At 56.8% G+C, this 14466-nt stretch overlaps 6 protein-coding genes across 6 annotated transcripts; 4 read left to right on the top strand and 2 right to left on the bottom strand.

Moving 5' to 3' along the window:
• The first annotated feature begins 227 nt into the window (after positions 1-227).
• On the top strand, positions 228-2083 carry IWZ02DRAFT_192229 (beta glucanosyltransferase Gel2p). The gene is made up of 2 exons (XM_066762452.1): positions 228-622; positions 672-2083. The coding sequence occupies exons 1-2, from the start codon at positions 489-491 to the stop codon at positions 1996-1998; spliced, it is 1461 nt and encodes a 486-aa protein (XP_066625615.1). The 5' UTR covers positions 228-488; the 3' UTR covers positions 1999-2083.
• A 507-nt stretch (positions 2084-2590) lies between these two features.
• Positions 2591-4273, top strand: IWZ02DRAFT_445391 (uncharacterized protein). Its single transcript, XM_066767159.1, has 3 exons — positions 2591-3019; positions 3150-3773; positions 3882-4273. The coding sequence occupies exons 1-3, from the start codon at positions 2655-2657 to the stop codon at positions 4102-4104; spliced, it is 1212 nt and encodes a 403-aa protein (XP_066625614.1). The 5' UTR covers positions 2591-2654; the 3' UTR covers positions 4105-4273.
• Positions 4274-6336, bottom strand: IWZ02DRAFT_415735 (mRNA cleavage and polyadenylation factor IA/II complex). The gene is made up of 4 exons (XM_066765774.1): positions 5820-6336; positions 5301-5786; positions 4869-5194; positions 4274-4703 (listed from the first exon to the last, which is right to left on the bottom strand). The coding sequence occupies exons 1-4, from the start codon at positions 6211-6213 to the stop codon at positions 4461-4463; spliced, it is 1449 nt and encodes a 482-aa protein (XP_066625613.1). The 5' UTR covers positions 6214-6336; the 3' UTR covers positions 4274-4460.
• A 503-nt stretch (positions 6337-6839) lies between these two features.
• Positions 6840-8258, bottom strand: IWZ02DRAFT_372382 (uncharacterized protein; the record flags this gene model as incomplete). The annotated part of the gene is made up of 1 exon (XM_066764628.1): positions 6840-8258. The coding sequence occupies one exon, from the start codon at positions 8256-8258 to the stop codon at positions 6840-6842; it is 1419 nt and encodes a 472-aa protein (XP_066625612.1).
• An 884-nt stretch (positions 8259-9142) lies between these two features.
• On the top strand, positions 9143-11519 carry IWZ02DRAFT_497546 (Argonaute siRNA chaperone complex subunit Arb1-domain-containing protein). The gene is made up of 3 exons (XM_066770189.1): positions 9143-10031; positions 10076-10336; positions 10382-11519. Exons 1-3 carry the CDS (start codon positions 9421-9423, stop codon positions 11325-11327), a joined length of 1818 nt encoding a protein of 605 aa, XP_066625611.1. The 5' UTR covers positions 9143-9420; the 3' UTR covers positions 11328-11519.
• Positions 11520-12243: 724 nt separating this feature from the next.
• IWZ02DRAFT_373388 (uncharacterized protein) lies at positions 12244-13398 on the top strand (the record flags this gene model as incomplete). The annotated part of the gene is made up of 1 exon (XM_066764701.1): positions 12244-13398. The coding sequence occupies one exon, from the start codon at positions 12244-12246 to the stop codon at positions 13396-13398; it is 1155 nt and encodes a 384-aa protein (XP_066625610.1).
• Between the last annotated feature and the right edge of the window lie 1068 nt (positions 13399-14466).

The following is a 14466-nucleotide window of genomic DNA, read 5'->3' as shown; positions in this document are numbered from 1 at the left end:
GGCGAGTAGGAAACAAGGCATGAAAGGAACATTCAGCTGGCCATCAAAACACCAAACAAGACAAAAGAGCGGTATTGTATCACAAGAAATGCGAAACACGTCTGATCTTTTGGACTCTCGCCTTGGCAGGGGCGTAATTTCGGTTGGCTGCACTGGTCTGCAGTGCACAGCGTCTGTGGGGTGGGGAGCAGCCGCAGCCGCCGGCACAGACACAGACACAGAAGTCTGTGCTGTGCCACTGATTGGCGACTGCTGTTATTGCCCCATGCCGCCGCCTTCATGATGCTATAATACAGCTTCCTTGTCTGCTTTCTGCCCTGTCCCTTGTCTTCCTCTGTCCTTTTTTTTTCTTCCCCCCCCTCCATCACCAGATCCGACAACAGTCGTCCACTCCTTTCCACACCAAGCCACTCGTTTTGGTCCCTGCGACCTAGCCTACTACCACATAGTCCACCTCCGACCCTGTCCATTCTCTGATCACATCCATCATGCTCCTTAACTACCTCTTGCCGCTGGGAACTCTCCTGGCGGGCTCTGCCCTGGCCGTCAACACGGTCGAGATCCAAGGCCAGGACTTTGTCGACACCAAGACCAACAAGCGCATGTACATCATGGGCGTCGAGTATGTAGATCCGTCCCCTCCACGCGATTCATGCTGACAGCCACCCCAGCTACCAGCCCGGTGGATCCTCTGGCTACAGCGAATCCTCCAAGGAGGACCCCTTGACCAACGGTACCGCCTGTCTCCGTGATGCTGCCATTATGCAGCAGCTCGGTCTCAACACGGTCCGCATCTACAACGTCGATCCCGATGGAGACCACGACGACTGCGCCTCGATTTTCAACTACGTCGGTATTTACATGATCCTCGACGTCAACGCTCCCACCTACGGCGGTAGCATCAACAGGGCGGACCCTTCCAGCACCTACACGGCCGCCTACCTGGAGCGCATCTTCAAGATGGTCGAGGCTTTCAAGAACTACCCCAACACCCTCGGGTTCTTTGGTGCCAACGAACTCATCAACGACGAGAAATCTGCCAAGGACAACCCGGTCTACATTCGCGCCGTCCAGCGTGACCTGAAGAACTACATCAAGAACAACGCTGACCGCACCATTCCCGTCGGTTACTCTGCTGCCCAGGTCCAGAGCGTGCTCGAGGACACTTGGGAGTACGTTCAGTGCGCCATTGACGGCGACGACAAGGACATGTCCCGCGCCGACTTCTTCGGTCTCAACTCGTACTCGTGGTGCGGTGGCGACGCTACCTTTGAATCATCGGGCTACAACACCATCGTCGACATGTTTGAAAAGTCGAGCATTCCCATCTTCTTTTCCGAGTACGGCTGCAACGAGGTCAAGCCCCGTGTCTTTGACGAGGTCCAGGCTCTGTACGGCGAGAAGATGACTTCCATCAGCGGTGGTTTGGTCTACGAGTGGAGCCAGGAGAGCAATGACTACGGTCTCGTCGTCATCAACGACAACGGCACCGTCACCCTCAGGACCGACTTCAACAACCTCCAGTCGCAATTCAACAAGCTCAACACGACCCTCATCCAGTCCAAGAGCTCGGAAGCCACTTCGATTAAGCCTCCCAAGTGCGACAAGAGCTTGATCGACTCTGACAGCTTCGGCGCCGAATTCGACCTGCCCGAGACTCCCTCCAAGGCCTCGGACATGATCAAGAATGGTCTCTCTGACGCCAACGTTGGCAAGATCAAGGACGTTAAGGAGACTGATGTCCCCTTCAAGGTCTACACCACCAGCGGAAAGGAAGTCAGCGGCCTGTCGATCAAGGAGGTCAAGAGCGGCGAGGCCAACACCCCCAGCGGAACCAACCTCGACGATGGCTCCACCGCTGAAAAGAGCACCACTGGCACCAGCACTAGCTCGAGCTCCAAAGCCTCTTCTTCGGCCGAGGGTGCCGCTGGCAAGATTGGCGTCCAGAGCACTGGCGCTCTCGTCTTTGCCGGTATCCTGGCCGTCCTGCTTTGCTAAACATGGATGCATAGCGATTGAAAACTTAACGAACATGCTTCCGTGACGACCTTGTTTTTCTTGTGGGCTTTTTAGAATTTGGCGCGGCAAAGGGAGCCATACCGCATTAGATGTTTTGGTTTACTCTTTTGGCGGGAATTTTGCGCGTTCGATTCACACTTTTCAAAAGTCATGTCTGCCGACAGGTGGTCACTGGGCTGTTTTTGTACTGCACATATAAGAGGTGGTTGTAATAAAAGACACAAGCCTTTTTGGTTTGAAGCTTAATTGCTAGCGTGCGAAAGTGACCAGGGTGTGATCCTTTAGGCCACGCGGCCTGCTCCTGCTGTCCCTCCCTGCAGTCTCTGCGCCGTCGTGGTTCGTGATTTACCTTGGAGCTGATTCTGGGATAGTTTTGTAGGATGGAGTCCTTGGTCAATTGCAAACTGTCGAAGACTTGTTTAGAGCCAATGAATCCATTCGACGACATTCGAATTCGAAGTCCCGTTGATGATTGGTGATTGACCCAGCGTCTGCAAAATGACAAGATCATGCAGTATACCATGTTGCTCAGAAACGCCTTTTCGACTAGGAAATATAGCACCATGTCGGTCGGACATAAGCCCCCCGCATGACGTGAGAAGGCAGCCGATGGCATCAAGGGTCTAACCAAAGCCATGAAGTGCGGGGCTGTTCCGCGCCCTTCGACACGCACTTACAAAGTCACCACCACCCTCTCGCTCCAGCCAATGTCATTCCGAATCCTCCCACGGCTAGCATCTACATTTCCAATCCGTTTGTCCGCTCCAGCGTCTGCACGTCTCTCGGCTCTCCGAAACCAATTGCAACCACACAGAAGCTGGGGTTTGAATATCCGCACCATGGCGACCAGCAACCTCCCGCAGACGATGAAGGGCGTCATCATTGAGAAGACGGGCGGCACTGAGGTGCTGCAGTATCGGACTGACCTGCCGCTGCCGACGCCCAAGGATGGCGAGGTCTTGGTCAAGAACGACGTCATTGGCATCAACTACATTGATACGTGAGTCTGGGGCATCACCAGCAACCCTCCCTCCCCATGGCTAGAGCACCCTCCCCACCTACCGTCGTTATCACGCAACTACCGCCCGAGACAAATCTCCCAGTGAACAAAGCTAACACAACCGACCCAGCTACTTCCGCACCGGCCTCTACCCCGCGCCATCCTTCCCCTACATCCTCGGTCGCGAAGGCGCCGGCACCCTCATAACGACCTCTCCCTCGCTGCCGTCGTGCTCCCCCAGCGATCGCGTCGTCTACATGGGCACAAGCTCCTACGCCGAGTACACCGCCGTCCCAACCCTCCACGTGCACAAACTGCCCGCAGCCATCGACAACGCGACCGGCGCCGCCGCCATCCTGCAGGGCCTCACGGCGCTGACCCTGATCCGCGAGGCGCACGCCGTGCAGCGCGGCGATTGGGTCCTTGTGCACGCCGCTGCGGGCGGCGTCGGGCTGTGGCTTTGCCAGCTCCTCGCGGCCGTGGGCGCGCGCACCATCGCGACAGCCTCATCAAGCGAGAAGCTGGAGTTGGCGAAGAAGGCGGGGGCGGAGGTGTTGGTGAATTACGCGGGGCCGGAGGGGCAGGAGGCGGTGGTGAAGAAGGTCAAGGAGGTGACGGGGGGCGAGGGGGTGGTTGCCGTGTTCGATGGCGTGGGCAAGGCCACGTTTGATGCCAGTCTCGAGGCGCTGGCGCGCAAGGGGAGCATGATTAGTTTTGGGAATGCGAGTGGGGCGGTGCCTCCGCTTACGATTGTGTATGTTGGTCCCCTTCCCCCACATTTTAGCCAAACCCCTTCTGCCCTCTCTTCCCCCTGATCTATACCCCAATTCCCTCCTCCTCTGTACTGACACTGGTGTTACAGCCGCCTCTCCGCCAAAAACACAAAGCTCCTGCGCCCCACGCTATTCAACTACGTGGCGACGCGCGACGAAGCCGAACACTACGCGCAGGAGCTGTTTTCCTTTATCGAGAAGAACAAGCTCGATGTCCGCATCCATGAAACGTATCCGCTTCAGGAGGTGGCGCGCGCGCATGAGGATTTGGAGGGGAGGAAGACGACGGGCAAGCTGCTTCTGAAGCCGTAGGGAGACTTGGGATTGAGGATGGAGGGAGACGGATGGATGAGTGTGTCAGAAGCAGCTTGGTAGGTAAGGTATGTGGCCAGCCAGTCCTGGCTCACGGATAGCAGGAAGAAGGTACCTAGTCGTCTTTTTGAATCATGAATGAAAGGGCTTTTCTCTATCGAATGCACCACCACCCACCGACCCAGTCAAACGCCATGCCATGCCATGCCATGCCTTGCTATACCATGAGTACCTGCCCAGTCGGCCATCCCAATGCATGTGTAAACTCCTTCAATACACGTCCCCCTTCCTCTCCTCTCCTCTCCCCCACACCCCTCCCTCCCCATCCACCCACCAATCTAACCAATCTAATCCACCTACCCAACCAAACCCACCGCATCCTCCGGCCAACTCCCAACAACCATAGCCCTCAAAGGCACCGTGCCCCCCATCGGCGCCAACACCCTCACCTGCCCCTTCGCCTCATCCACATCGGCCACATAAACATAACCCAGCACGCTGGCATCGCGCAGCCGCTCCTGACTGCTGCTGGCTTCGCCCGGCTCCGCAACCGTCACGGCCACCAGCGCGTTCACCAGCTGCAGCGACGGCCGCACGCGCTCGAATAACGTGCCCGGCGGCGCGGGACCGGGTTGTTGTTGTTGTTGTTGTTGTTGTTGTTGTTGTTGTTGTTGTTGTTGTTGTTGGAGCGGCTTTCCTGCGGGCGCAGAAGGTGCGGAGGGCGCCGGCGCTATGGGCGTCATGTCGCTCGCGGCATCATCAACACCGCCCGGCAGCAGACTAGCCGCCAACGCCCTACTCTGCCGCGCCGCGCCCTCATCGACGACTTTCCACAGCGGCAGCGCGGCGTAGTCGACCCGGTGCGTGTGCGGTGATAGCGTGGTGGGTCCGTGGCCGAAGAAGTAGGACCGGATTTGCGTTTGCCGTTGGGCTTTGCTGAAGGCGGGGTCGCGATCGACGCAGCCGCCGGATTTGTCCAGTCTGAGGACGGTGAGGGGTTCGTCGGTGGAGATTGGGGAGGTAGGTTTGGCAAAGCGCCGCGAGAGGTCGCTGTAGAGGCGTTCGGAGCCGAGGACGAGGATGGTGGTGACTGGGAGGTGTTAGTTGGTTGGATTTGCTATGTGTTGGTTGTTGGTCGGGAAGAGATGGTTGGTCAAGGGGCGTCAGCAAATGTTGGTCTTTTCGACCTCACGCACCTGAAAACTCAGAAACAATGTGTTGGATATGCTCATAAACGCCCTTCTTATCCACACTCAGCGCGCCCGGCGTGTCAACGACGCAGCCCGCGCGCTTTGCCTCGTCGTCCTCGCTCATGCGGCTCGTCACGGCCAGCGCCATGCGCGTCACAAGGCCGCGGTACATTCTGGCATTGTCATCCGGCGCGCCCAGCCCGTAGTGGTACACGAGCGGCATCTTGACGGGGACGGGACTGGGCCCGTTGATGGGGCTGCTGCCCCAGCCCTCCTCGACATCGAGAATCGACGCCATGGCCGCCGCAGACAGCGACCCCGGCACCGTCAGCATGCCCTGCCGCGGATCCAAATTGACGGCGATGGGCTGCCGGCCCATCTTGACGGCGTACGCCGTCAGGATCTTGACCAGGCTCGTCTTGCCGGCGTTGTCGGGCCCGACGACGAGCACGCGTGGCCCCATTGGCTTGTCAAGACTTGACGTGGTTCTTCCTCTTTGCTGATTATCGGCCGCTTCGACCCGACTCCGCATGGCTTCAATCGCAAACCCGACGTTGGCGTACTCGACCATTGGCGTCTCCTCGGCCACGTACTCGCTCTCCGTCTCGCCCTCGACCTGCAGCCTGCATCCGTGCCACGTGTACACGGCGCCCTTGTACCCGCGGAAAATGTACGGCTCTTTGGCATTGCATGCCAGCTCCGTGCCAAACAGCTCCGCCGTGCCGTTGGTGAGCTTGATCGACAGCGTCGACGAGTGCGACACTTCGAAGCGGAATTCCGTCTTTGGTGATAGGGCAATGGTGCGCGGCTCGCCCGACGGCGTCGTCCCAGGAGCTGCCGGCGCGGCGCTACCTGGCGTGCTCGACGGGTTTGGCGTCAGTGAGAGGCCGGGGAGTGTGAGGCCCGGCAGCGAGGCCATGGCTAGCTGTTGGCCGAGGTCGTTGGGATGGATGAGGGCTGCTGCCTCTGCACCTTCGGCGGTGCTGTAGAGAAGGTCGTGGATTGACGTTGGCGCGGAGACAAGGGTGTTTTGGAGTCGAGGTGCAGTAGTTGCAGGTCCGGAGCTCTTTGACGGCAGACCGACGCGACGGGAAGCGGCAGGCGTGGCGGGTCTTGGCGCGTGCCGTGCCGCCAGTAGGGCTGAGATCGAAGGATGCCGATCAGGGCCAGCTGTACGTCACCAATGCTTCATCGATATGTGCCAAAGGAAAAATCTTTGCTTGCTTGGCTGCCTCATAGCTTTCCTACCCAATCCAATCCTTCTATCCCATGTTTGTCCCTTGCCAAATTTGAAGAATGCAAAAAAAAAAAAAAAAAAAAAAGTCTTGAGAATGAACAGGTAATGACAGAATAAAAAAGAAACAACACCAGGATTGTATGCAAAACTGGTCGTCATGCCGTCTTGCGGCTTGGATGATCCCGACAACGCCAAACATGCTATGCAAAACACCAATTCGCTGAATGAAAAGTGTCTAGTAGAAAAAAGGACCACCGGAAACGACAGGCTATAAGTCATAAGGAAAAGGAAATATCGCGCCGTTGTGGCTAAATGTCCATGCTCCATCTAGAGCGCAGGTCTCTTGATGACTCGGAATCTGAAGAGGCTGCCATAAAGTCGTCACTGGGGAACCAAGGGCTAAGCGACCTCAGCTGCAGCTCCTCGATGGAGTTGATCGGGGGCAATTTTATTCGGGCTTCGAGCGTAGGAGATTTGACAAACTGGGAGTTGAGCAGCGCACCGGGTGACACGAGCTCTTGCAGCAGGTTGAGCGAGCTGTCGCGGACAATCAACGGGGCGGGTTTCGAGACCGTCTTGGGTCGCACTATTTCGCTGATATTTTCCTTGTATCGAACGGATTTCTTAAGGTCGGTGGAGGCTCTAACAGGCGGGGTGGGTCGTTCTAAATCCGAGTCTCCTGAGTGAATTGCCGATGGGGATGTCCGGGTGGTTTGTGATACCTTTGTAGTTGATCCAGCTCCAGCATTTCCCGATATTAAAACCAATGGATTTCCAGAATCATGCCGGCCGTTTATACTGCCTTCCGAAGTGTCCGAGTCCTCGGCAATCGATGGTCGGTCCAAACTGGCCTTGTTTAGCGTGACTGAAGAGGTGGAAGCTTTCCGGGCCTTGGTATACTTTTCGTTGGTCATGGTGGTGAAGGAGTTTCCTCCCGAGACGGATGGCCTGTCGGGCGTTTCTCCTCTTCTCAACCTCTCCTCAATCTGCCTGTGACTCATTTCCCTCTGCAAGCTAGTGTCTGGTCGACTGCTCGTGGTGCTGCCACTTCGGCTGCGGATAGACTTTGATTTGCCCGACATGACCTTGGCGCTGGGAGGAGGTCTAAGCATCCAATGGTTGTCGCCAACGTTTGGGGACAGCGCGCTGACAACGGGAGGGTGGTAGTCGTTGACCGGTGGGGCGCGAGGGTGGTAATAGCTGTCGCTCGCCGAGCGTCCAGTGCTCGGTCTTCCCAGGACCACAAGACCAGCTGATGATCCAGCGCTACTTGGTTGCCTCGCAGGTCCTCCTCTTGAGCTCAATGTTTCCGAAGCCCATGCGTCCTCTTCCTCCCTCTGTTGTCGTCTGTTCCAATACTCGTCGTTCAATGTCGACTCGGAGGCCGTCGGTGACGTCGCATAGCGTATCGCAGCCCCAGCATCGCTATTCGTGTAGCTGCCGGTCGAGCTTTGAGTGCCATTCGTGGCCGTTTTGCGCGGACCCTTTTTGTTCTTGCCGCGAGTTGGAGGACCGGGACCGAGAGCGATTTCTTCGTTCCAGTGCGGATTGGTCGAGGAAATGTCGGGTTGGCGGTACATGTCGGGCTGGTCCAGGGTCAAGGCGCGCTTCTCGGCGCGGTCCCGACGTGCTTGTTTTCTGCGGCGGCGCTGAAAGGCATAACCGGTGCACGGAGCGCAGGAGAGATAGTAGAAGAGGGCCGACTGGATGCCTCGTGCGAGAGACATGGTGAAGGATGCTGAGGAGTAAGATGGTGGTGAGGTGAGTTGGGGGCGGGTCCGGTCCAGAGTGCACAATGGTGGCTGGCTGAATCGGGGCTCGGGGTGGATTCTAGAGGACGAAGCAGGCCATTGTTCTTTTTGGCAAGAGTAGGGCGGCGGAGAGGGCGGGAGCGAGGTGTCTGGCTGCCGGCGAAGGTTGGGCTCTGCTGCTGCTAATTGTTGTCGGCGACGGGGACTGGCCAGGTGCCAGGTAGCGGACGGACGGTAGGTAGCGGGGGTTCAGGCAAGGAGCGGCAGCGGCAGCCAGCTCAGACAGGTTGGCATGGATTCAGGCGGCGGGGCACCGGGCGGTCGAAATGATCTGTTGGCGCGGAATTGGTCCTCGACCTGCGAAAGACGAAAAGACTGAGTGGAGTTGGTTTGCCGTCCTCTCTTCTCCTTTTCCGGAAGGGGGGTGCGAATGTCTCTTGTTGGAGTACCTAGCGCGCAGATCAGCCCAGATCTACGACGTACCTATTTGATGAAACGAACGAGGCACCGCCACTCGAATGATGATTTCTGTTGTCAGCAGCAAGCACCTGTGCCATGTCCGCGAGCCTCGGGCGTGGGCGAGATCGAGTCAACACACGTAGCGAGAGGAAGCACCGGAGCTGGATACGCATCCGTTCCGTCCACTCGAAGGCCCGTTGCGCTGACAGTGCAGCCAGGGATCCCTCTTTTGCGAGCCGACCAAACGAAACGGTGTGCCTTGGCGGACAATGGCCTGCAATCATCGTCGTCGCCCGAGGCGGGCCGTACATGTCCACCATGTCGCATCAAAGTTTGGTGCTGAGGGATGGTGAGAGGTGGGTGTGAGGCCATTGTTGCTTTGTCAGTCTGCATGTCACTGTCGTACTCGCACGTTTGCCGCCACTGCCGGTACAGCACGCACGTTCATCAATTTCATCCCCAGAATCAATCCATCTTCCTGTCTACTATGATGATTGCTCAATCGTCATGTCTTCAAGTTCATGTTGTTTGGAGCGCGCGCACGCGTGGCCATTGCCTCGCGGCTACCTGCACCTGCACCCCCGCCTGCACCTGCTGCTTCAAACCAAACCGCCCACCATAAAACCCCAAATCTCAAACCCACCGCTCCACAACAAGTCACCTCTCACGTCTCTGCATCATGGCTTCGCCAATTGAAGACCCGCCTGCGCCTCATCCCACCCTAATTGACCAGCAGGAAATGTCTACCCCAACCCTGCCAATGCCATCTGCAGTACCGCCGCACCCTCTCACCAATGACATTATTCGCCAGGTCGAATATTACTTTTCTGACGAAAACCTTCCTACCGACTCTCACTTGCTTGAAAAATGTGGCGGTCGAGAGAATCGACCCGTTTCCATCAGGTCCATCTGCGGCTTCAAAAAGATGCGCCAATACAAGCCATTTCTATCTGTGGTGGAGTCTTTGAAGAAGAGCGCCTTTTTGGATGTGCTGCCCGACAAGACCATCAAGCGCAAGATCCCTCTTCAATGCAAGACTGTGCTTGATCCGGATTTCCACGTTGAAGAATCTGACAATGAGGCGTCTCCTCACATCTCCAAAGAGCGTACGACGGAGAAGAGTGCAGCCAACACTCAACCCAAGGCCCAACCTCAACCTCAGCAGCTGCCCAAGGCTCGTGGATGGGACAAGGCGCATGGATTCGAAGAATACTTTGCTGATGCTCCAGTGACGCCAGCTGAACACAAGCACGAGCTTTCCATGTACGACCCGGAGACGCACCTTCGACTGTAAGCTGGCAACTTTCTTTCATTGGCCATGCTGACCATCTCAGGCGTATGGAGATTGCAATTCAACGTTTCATGTCGAGGCGCAACATGCACCAGCAGTATGCCGCCATTTTTGGCAAGTTTATGAAGTTCAGTGGAATTGATGCCAGCCCGCGCCAATTCACTGGCAAGCTCAGCGATCAAGACTTTGAGGATAGAGATGCAGCCGACAAAGCCCTCATGCTCGCCACTTACACGATTGATTTGGACAAGGACAATTCAGACGCCTGGCCTGTCGACTTTGAGGGCGTAGCCAAAGGCTTCTTGTAAGTGTTCATTCCTCGAGATTGGGCATGTTCTGATCAAGGCAGGTCTTCAAACTGGCCTACAAGCTGCTACTACGACTACGACTCCATTGAGCGCGCAACCAGAGTCCTCAAGAACTTTTACAACTACCTCCTCCACCACAATGTCTGCCCCGAGTACCTGAGCGACCTCTACGCAGCTCGCAAGGTTTGCGATCAAGCCTGCATAGAATATCCAAAAATCACCAGGGCGATTCAGCTCTTGCCTGGCGAGTTGAACATTTCGTGCAGTCTCCTCTGCGACGGTTACCACGCACTGACTCTTGCCCCTCTCCCGGGTTGGGACAGTGGAGAGCGCGATGGAGAAACGGAAACCAAGTTTGCCGACAATCCCGACATCAAAGCTCGTCTCGTCTTGAACATGGCCATTGCAACTCTGGGTAACGAGGAGCAGGCAGAGATGTTGAGCAAATACCAGCGCAAGGAGATGCCCATGGTCTTTGTCGGCTCAATCGATGAAGTCAGCTTTGAAGTTACTGGTATCGAGCTCCCTTCGGCAGAGAGCCTTGCCCGATACGACAAGGCCAATACGACTGTACTCGGTAACAAGGACTTTAGCGTCAAGCCGCTTGGCAGGCTCTTTGGCAAGCACGTCGACCTGCCCGACTTTACGCCACCAGATGTTCCCCAGTGGCGCCTCGACGAACTTCGCAAGTCCAAGCTCAACAAGACGTATGAGTTTTGGCTGGAAGCGGAGATTCTGAAGCAGTGCTTTATCGGCATGAAGATGTGTGGGGTTTCCCGAGAGGTCAATCTTGGATTCAAAATCCTGGAGCAAGTTTACCATGTCTTGGCCAGCTTTTACACATATCTACCGAACGAGCTTTTGGCGAAGAAGTGGAAGGAGCCAGTTTTCATGTCGGATAAAGACATGATGGCAAAGCTTGCGAGGCGTGATGTTTTGGAGGACTCTCGGCGTGGCTCAGTTGATGGCGTGGTTGATGTGGAGTAGTGCGGCAAACGGTGGCTACCTTAGCATTACTTGATGAGTTCGGCTTGGGGTTCTGCTTGGGGGGGTCGGCTGGGGAGATTCGGCTTGAGGAGTTTTGGCAAACGGCAAACGATGGCTTTGGACTTTTCGGGTTCAAACATGGTGATTGATCCAAGGATTCGGCGGACAGGGGGTTGCATTAGCTACAGAGGAGTTTTTTTTTTTTTAAAAAAAAAAGGGGGAACACTGGACCTGCAGAGACATCAGAGATAGTCAATCAAGCAAACATGACCAATGTAGTGGATTAAAATCGAGATGCAAGTTGGTTGGATTCAAGACAACATGTTTGCCTGCACGTGGCCGACGATGATGATAAATAAGCTGAGCCTCACCATGGCAACCAACAAAGAGCGGCTCAGCGGAAAAGTTGCCCGACAAGGCTTCGCCGTATCCAATGCAATGCAGACGTCAGACGCAGCCTCTTGGATTTCAGTTGGCTACAGTCGGTGGGCGGCCTTGGCCACGGCGAGGGGGTTGGGGTTGTGGTAGAGGAGGCTGGTCGGCCGGCGATATACCCGCCACGCCTTGCATCGTGCTTGTACCCACCCACCCACCCACCCACCTGCTTCACTCGCCCTCTGCATTCCACAACCACCACCGTCTTTTCGCTCAGTCCAGTCCCTCGTTCGGTTTGCAGTCGAAAGAAAAAGAATTGGCAGGAAGCTTGAGGCTCTCTGCTCTTTTTCTTTTTGCTTTGCTCTTGCAGGCATCCACATTCACGGAAGATCGCCCTCTAGTTTCCGCAGAGACGAGACCCCACACCGACTGGACTGCTGGACCAAGACACCAGTCGCCCTGCTCGACCGCTCGCCGTCGTGTGGGAGCCTCGTGCGCCTGCATTCCTCTGGACAACAGGATGCGAACAATGTCGCCCGGAATGACTTGGAAGACGGCGAGCTTGGCCTCGACATTCCTCACCGCGCTACTGGGAATCTCCCCGCGGTCCGTCCACGTCTCGGCCAACCCCATCCAAACATCGGCGCCACGACTGGACCAGGTGCACTTTGAAGATGTCTACAACGAACTCACCAATGCAACGCTGCTGCGTCGAGGCAACTGCGCAAATCCTTGCGGATGGTCCGGTCAACTCTGCTGCGAGGCTGCCGGCCAATGCTACACCGATAACAACAACCAGGCCCAATGCGGCGCCGGCGGCGCAACGAGCTCCGGCTACTGGCAATACTACACCACCACCTTTGTCGAGACCGATACCATTACGCGCACCGTGACTTCGAGCAGCTGGTACGGCGGCGGTGGAGGAACGGCCGCCACGGGCTCAGCCTCGTGCAACTACAACAAGGGCGAGACGGCTTGCGGCAACATTTGCTGCAACAGCGAGCAGTACTGCATGCTGTCGGGCCAGTGTGCAGCCGTCGGCGCAACAAATTCTCCCGGCGTCACCGCAACGGGTACGGCTGCCTCTTACTCTGCTCCTCTGAGACCGACTTCGGGAACACTGATAGTTGTTACAGCAACTGAGTCCCCGACTACAACTGTCCCTTTTGAGACGCCAGTAGCTACAGGCGCCAGTGGCATTGGGGTCAGCGCGTCATCCGGCGGCGGCGGCGGTGGGCTCAGTGGAGGCGAGATTGCTGGCATCGTCATTGGTGTTCTCGCCGGCATTTTTCTCCTCGGGCTGCTCATTCTCTTTTTCTGCGCAAAGGCTGCGTTTGACGGCCTCCTGGCCATCTTTGGGCTGGGCCGCAAGAAGCGCGTCCGCGAGACGTACGTTGAAGAGCGCTACCGCCATTCGTCTGGCAGCCGACACTCTGGCTGGTACGGCGACAGGCCTCCGCCGCCTCGACCCGTCGAACCGAGGAGAACCGGTCTCGGCGCTGGAGGCATCCTGGCTGGGCTCGGGGCCATTGGAGCCGCTCTCGGTCTCAGCAAGGCGCGCAGGAACACGCGCAACGACGAGAAGAGCACCACCTCGTACGGCAGCAGCTACTACTATTCCGACTACACCGGCACCAGTAAGTCGTCCGACGTCTCCGCAGACAAGTATCCACGTTGTAACAGTCCCGTCAGGTAGCGCAAGTACAGATCCGAGCGACAGGCGGACGGCGACCCGCGTCACCCGCTATACATCTTCTCGTCGTTGACCCTGTCAAATCAGCATTTGTTGTAGACGTCCGTTATAAACTCATACCTAACCCAATATCTCGACTTCGCTCCCAACGACATCCGTGCATGCGGAGCGCGTCCTCATACTCTACGGCGTTTGACCGATGCGGTCACAATGATTTCGGCCTCACAACTCGAACGAGGGGTAGGATGCCGCGGCACCGACTGCGGATACTGGAAATCCAGGAAATTCCCATGCATAATATGCGGTAATCTGGAATAGAGAATGACGGCCAAGCCAACGATGGTTGGCTGGATCGGGTCAGGAGGTCAATGAAGGAAGCTCGGTCTTGCAGGAGGAAGAGAGCGAGTGCTGAAAGAGGTTCAATGCGTGGCGAGGTTGTCCATAGCCTCCGTCTGACGAATGATGATTTAGCACCATGGGATACCCACGTTTCAGGGATGGTTTGGTAGCGAATAGCATGTCAGCGGCATGGGGGTGAGGGAGTTGGGGCCATGGTAGCTTATACTATCTGTCAATGTCGAGGCCTGAAGCTTTGTCTTGATTTCTTGTGAATTTTGTGATGTGGGAGGGAGTGGGATGTGATAGGAATGCAGTGCTCCGGAGAGGATGGGTACTGGCCAGCAACCGGATTTGGCTTGTGAAAAATGCAGGAAAATCACGGCAGTCAATTCGTACTCGACAGCATCATCCGAGGCGTCTTTTCCTCGCAGCGGGGTCGAGGGGGAGGGAAACAGGAGGGTGACGAACAATGGCCGGAAGACGAATCGAGTGTCCCCACAGGCAGGGCAAACCGCCGTGACGCACGGGCCATCGGCCACGCTCAACTTGGACCCGGACAGCCGACCAACTAACTCCCTCCCGTCCGCCTCGCACCCACACATTGACCTTCCTACCGCACCGCACCGACGACGACGTTCCGTCATCAACCCATCCATCGTCGGCGACACGCTGTTGTCACTCTCCACTCTACCGCTGCACTACGCGGCTCGCTGCACCGCCAAATCTACGCTC

This window comes from Phyllosticta citriasiana, assembly GCF_038021145.1.
Source record: "Phyllosticta citriasiana strain CBS 120426 chromosome Unknown IWZ02scaffold_3, whole genome shotgun sequence".
NCBI classification, from domain to species: Eukaryota; Fungi; Ascomycota; class Dothideomycetes; order Botryosphaeriales; family Phyllostictaceae; genus Phyllosticta; species Phyllosticta citriasiana.
The sequence above is the reverse complement of the archived record's forward strand: the minus strand, read 5'-3'. Positions and strand labels throughout refer to the sequence as shown.

What these genes read in the sequence shown, in the direction of transcription:
- IWZ02DRAFT_192229 (XM_066762452.1), top strand. Translation starts at nt 489, where the DNA reads ATGCTCCTTAACTACCTCTTGCCGCTGGGAACTCTCCTGGCGGGCTCT. An exon ending in ATGTACATCATGGGCGTCGA is followed by an intron (nt 623 to 671) that starts GTATGTAGATCC and finishes CAGCCACCCCAG; the next exon opens with CTACCAGCCCGGTGGATCCT.
- IWZ02DRAFT_445391 (XM_066767159.1), top strand. Translation starts at nt 2,655, where the DNA reads ATGAAGTGCGGGGCTGTTCCGCGCCCTTCGACACGCACTTACAAAGTC. An exon ending in GGCATCAACTACATTGATAC is followed by an intron (nt 3,020 to 3,149) that starts GTGAGTCTGGGG and finishes CAACCGACCCAG; the next exon opens with CTACTTCCGCACCGGCCTCT. An exon ending in GTGCCTCCGCTTACGATTGT is followed by an intron (nt 3,774 to 3,881) that starts GTATGTTGGTCC and finishes CTGGTGTTACAG; the next exon opens with CCGCCTCTCCGCCAAAAACA.
- IWZ02DRAFT_415735 (XM_066765774.1), bottom strand. Translation starts at nt 6,213, where the DNA reads ATGGCCTCGCTGCCGGGCCTCACACTCCCCGGCCTCTCACTGACGCCA. An exon ending in TGCGATTGAAGCCATGCGGA is followed by an intron (nt 5,787 to 5,819) that starts GTCGGGTCGAAG and finishes ATCAGCAAAGAG; the next exon opens with GAAGAACCACGTCAAGTCTT. An exon ending in CTAGTCTGCTGCCGGGCGGT is followed by an intron (nt 4,704 to 4,868) that starts GTTGATGATGCC and finishes ACGTTATTCGAG; the next exon opens with CGCGTGCGGCCGTCGCTGCA.
- IWZ02DRAFT_497546 (XM_066770189.1), top strand. Translation starts at nt 9,421, where the DNA reads ATGGCTTCGCCAATTGAAGACCCGCCTGCGCCTCATCCCACCCTAATT. An exon ending in CCGGAGACGCACCTTCGACT is followed by an intron (nt 10,032 to 10,075) that starts GTAAGCTGGCAA and finishes TGACCATCTCAG; the next exon opens with GCGTATGGAGATTGCAATTC. An exon ending in GGCGTAGCCAAAGGCTTCTT is followed by an intron (nt 10,337 to 10,381) that starts GTAAGTGTTCAT and finishes TGATCAAGGCAG; the next exon opens with GTCTTCAAACTGGCCTACAA.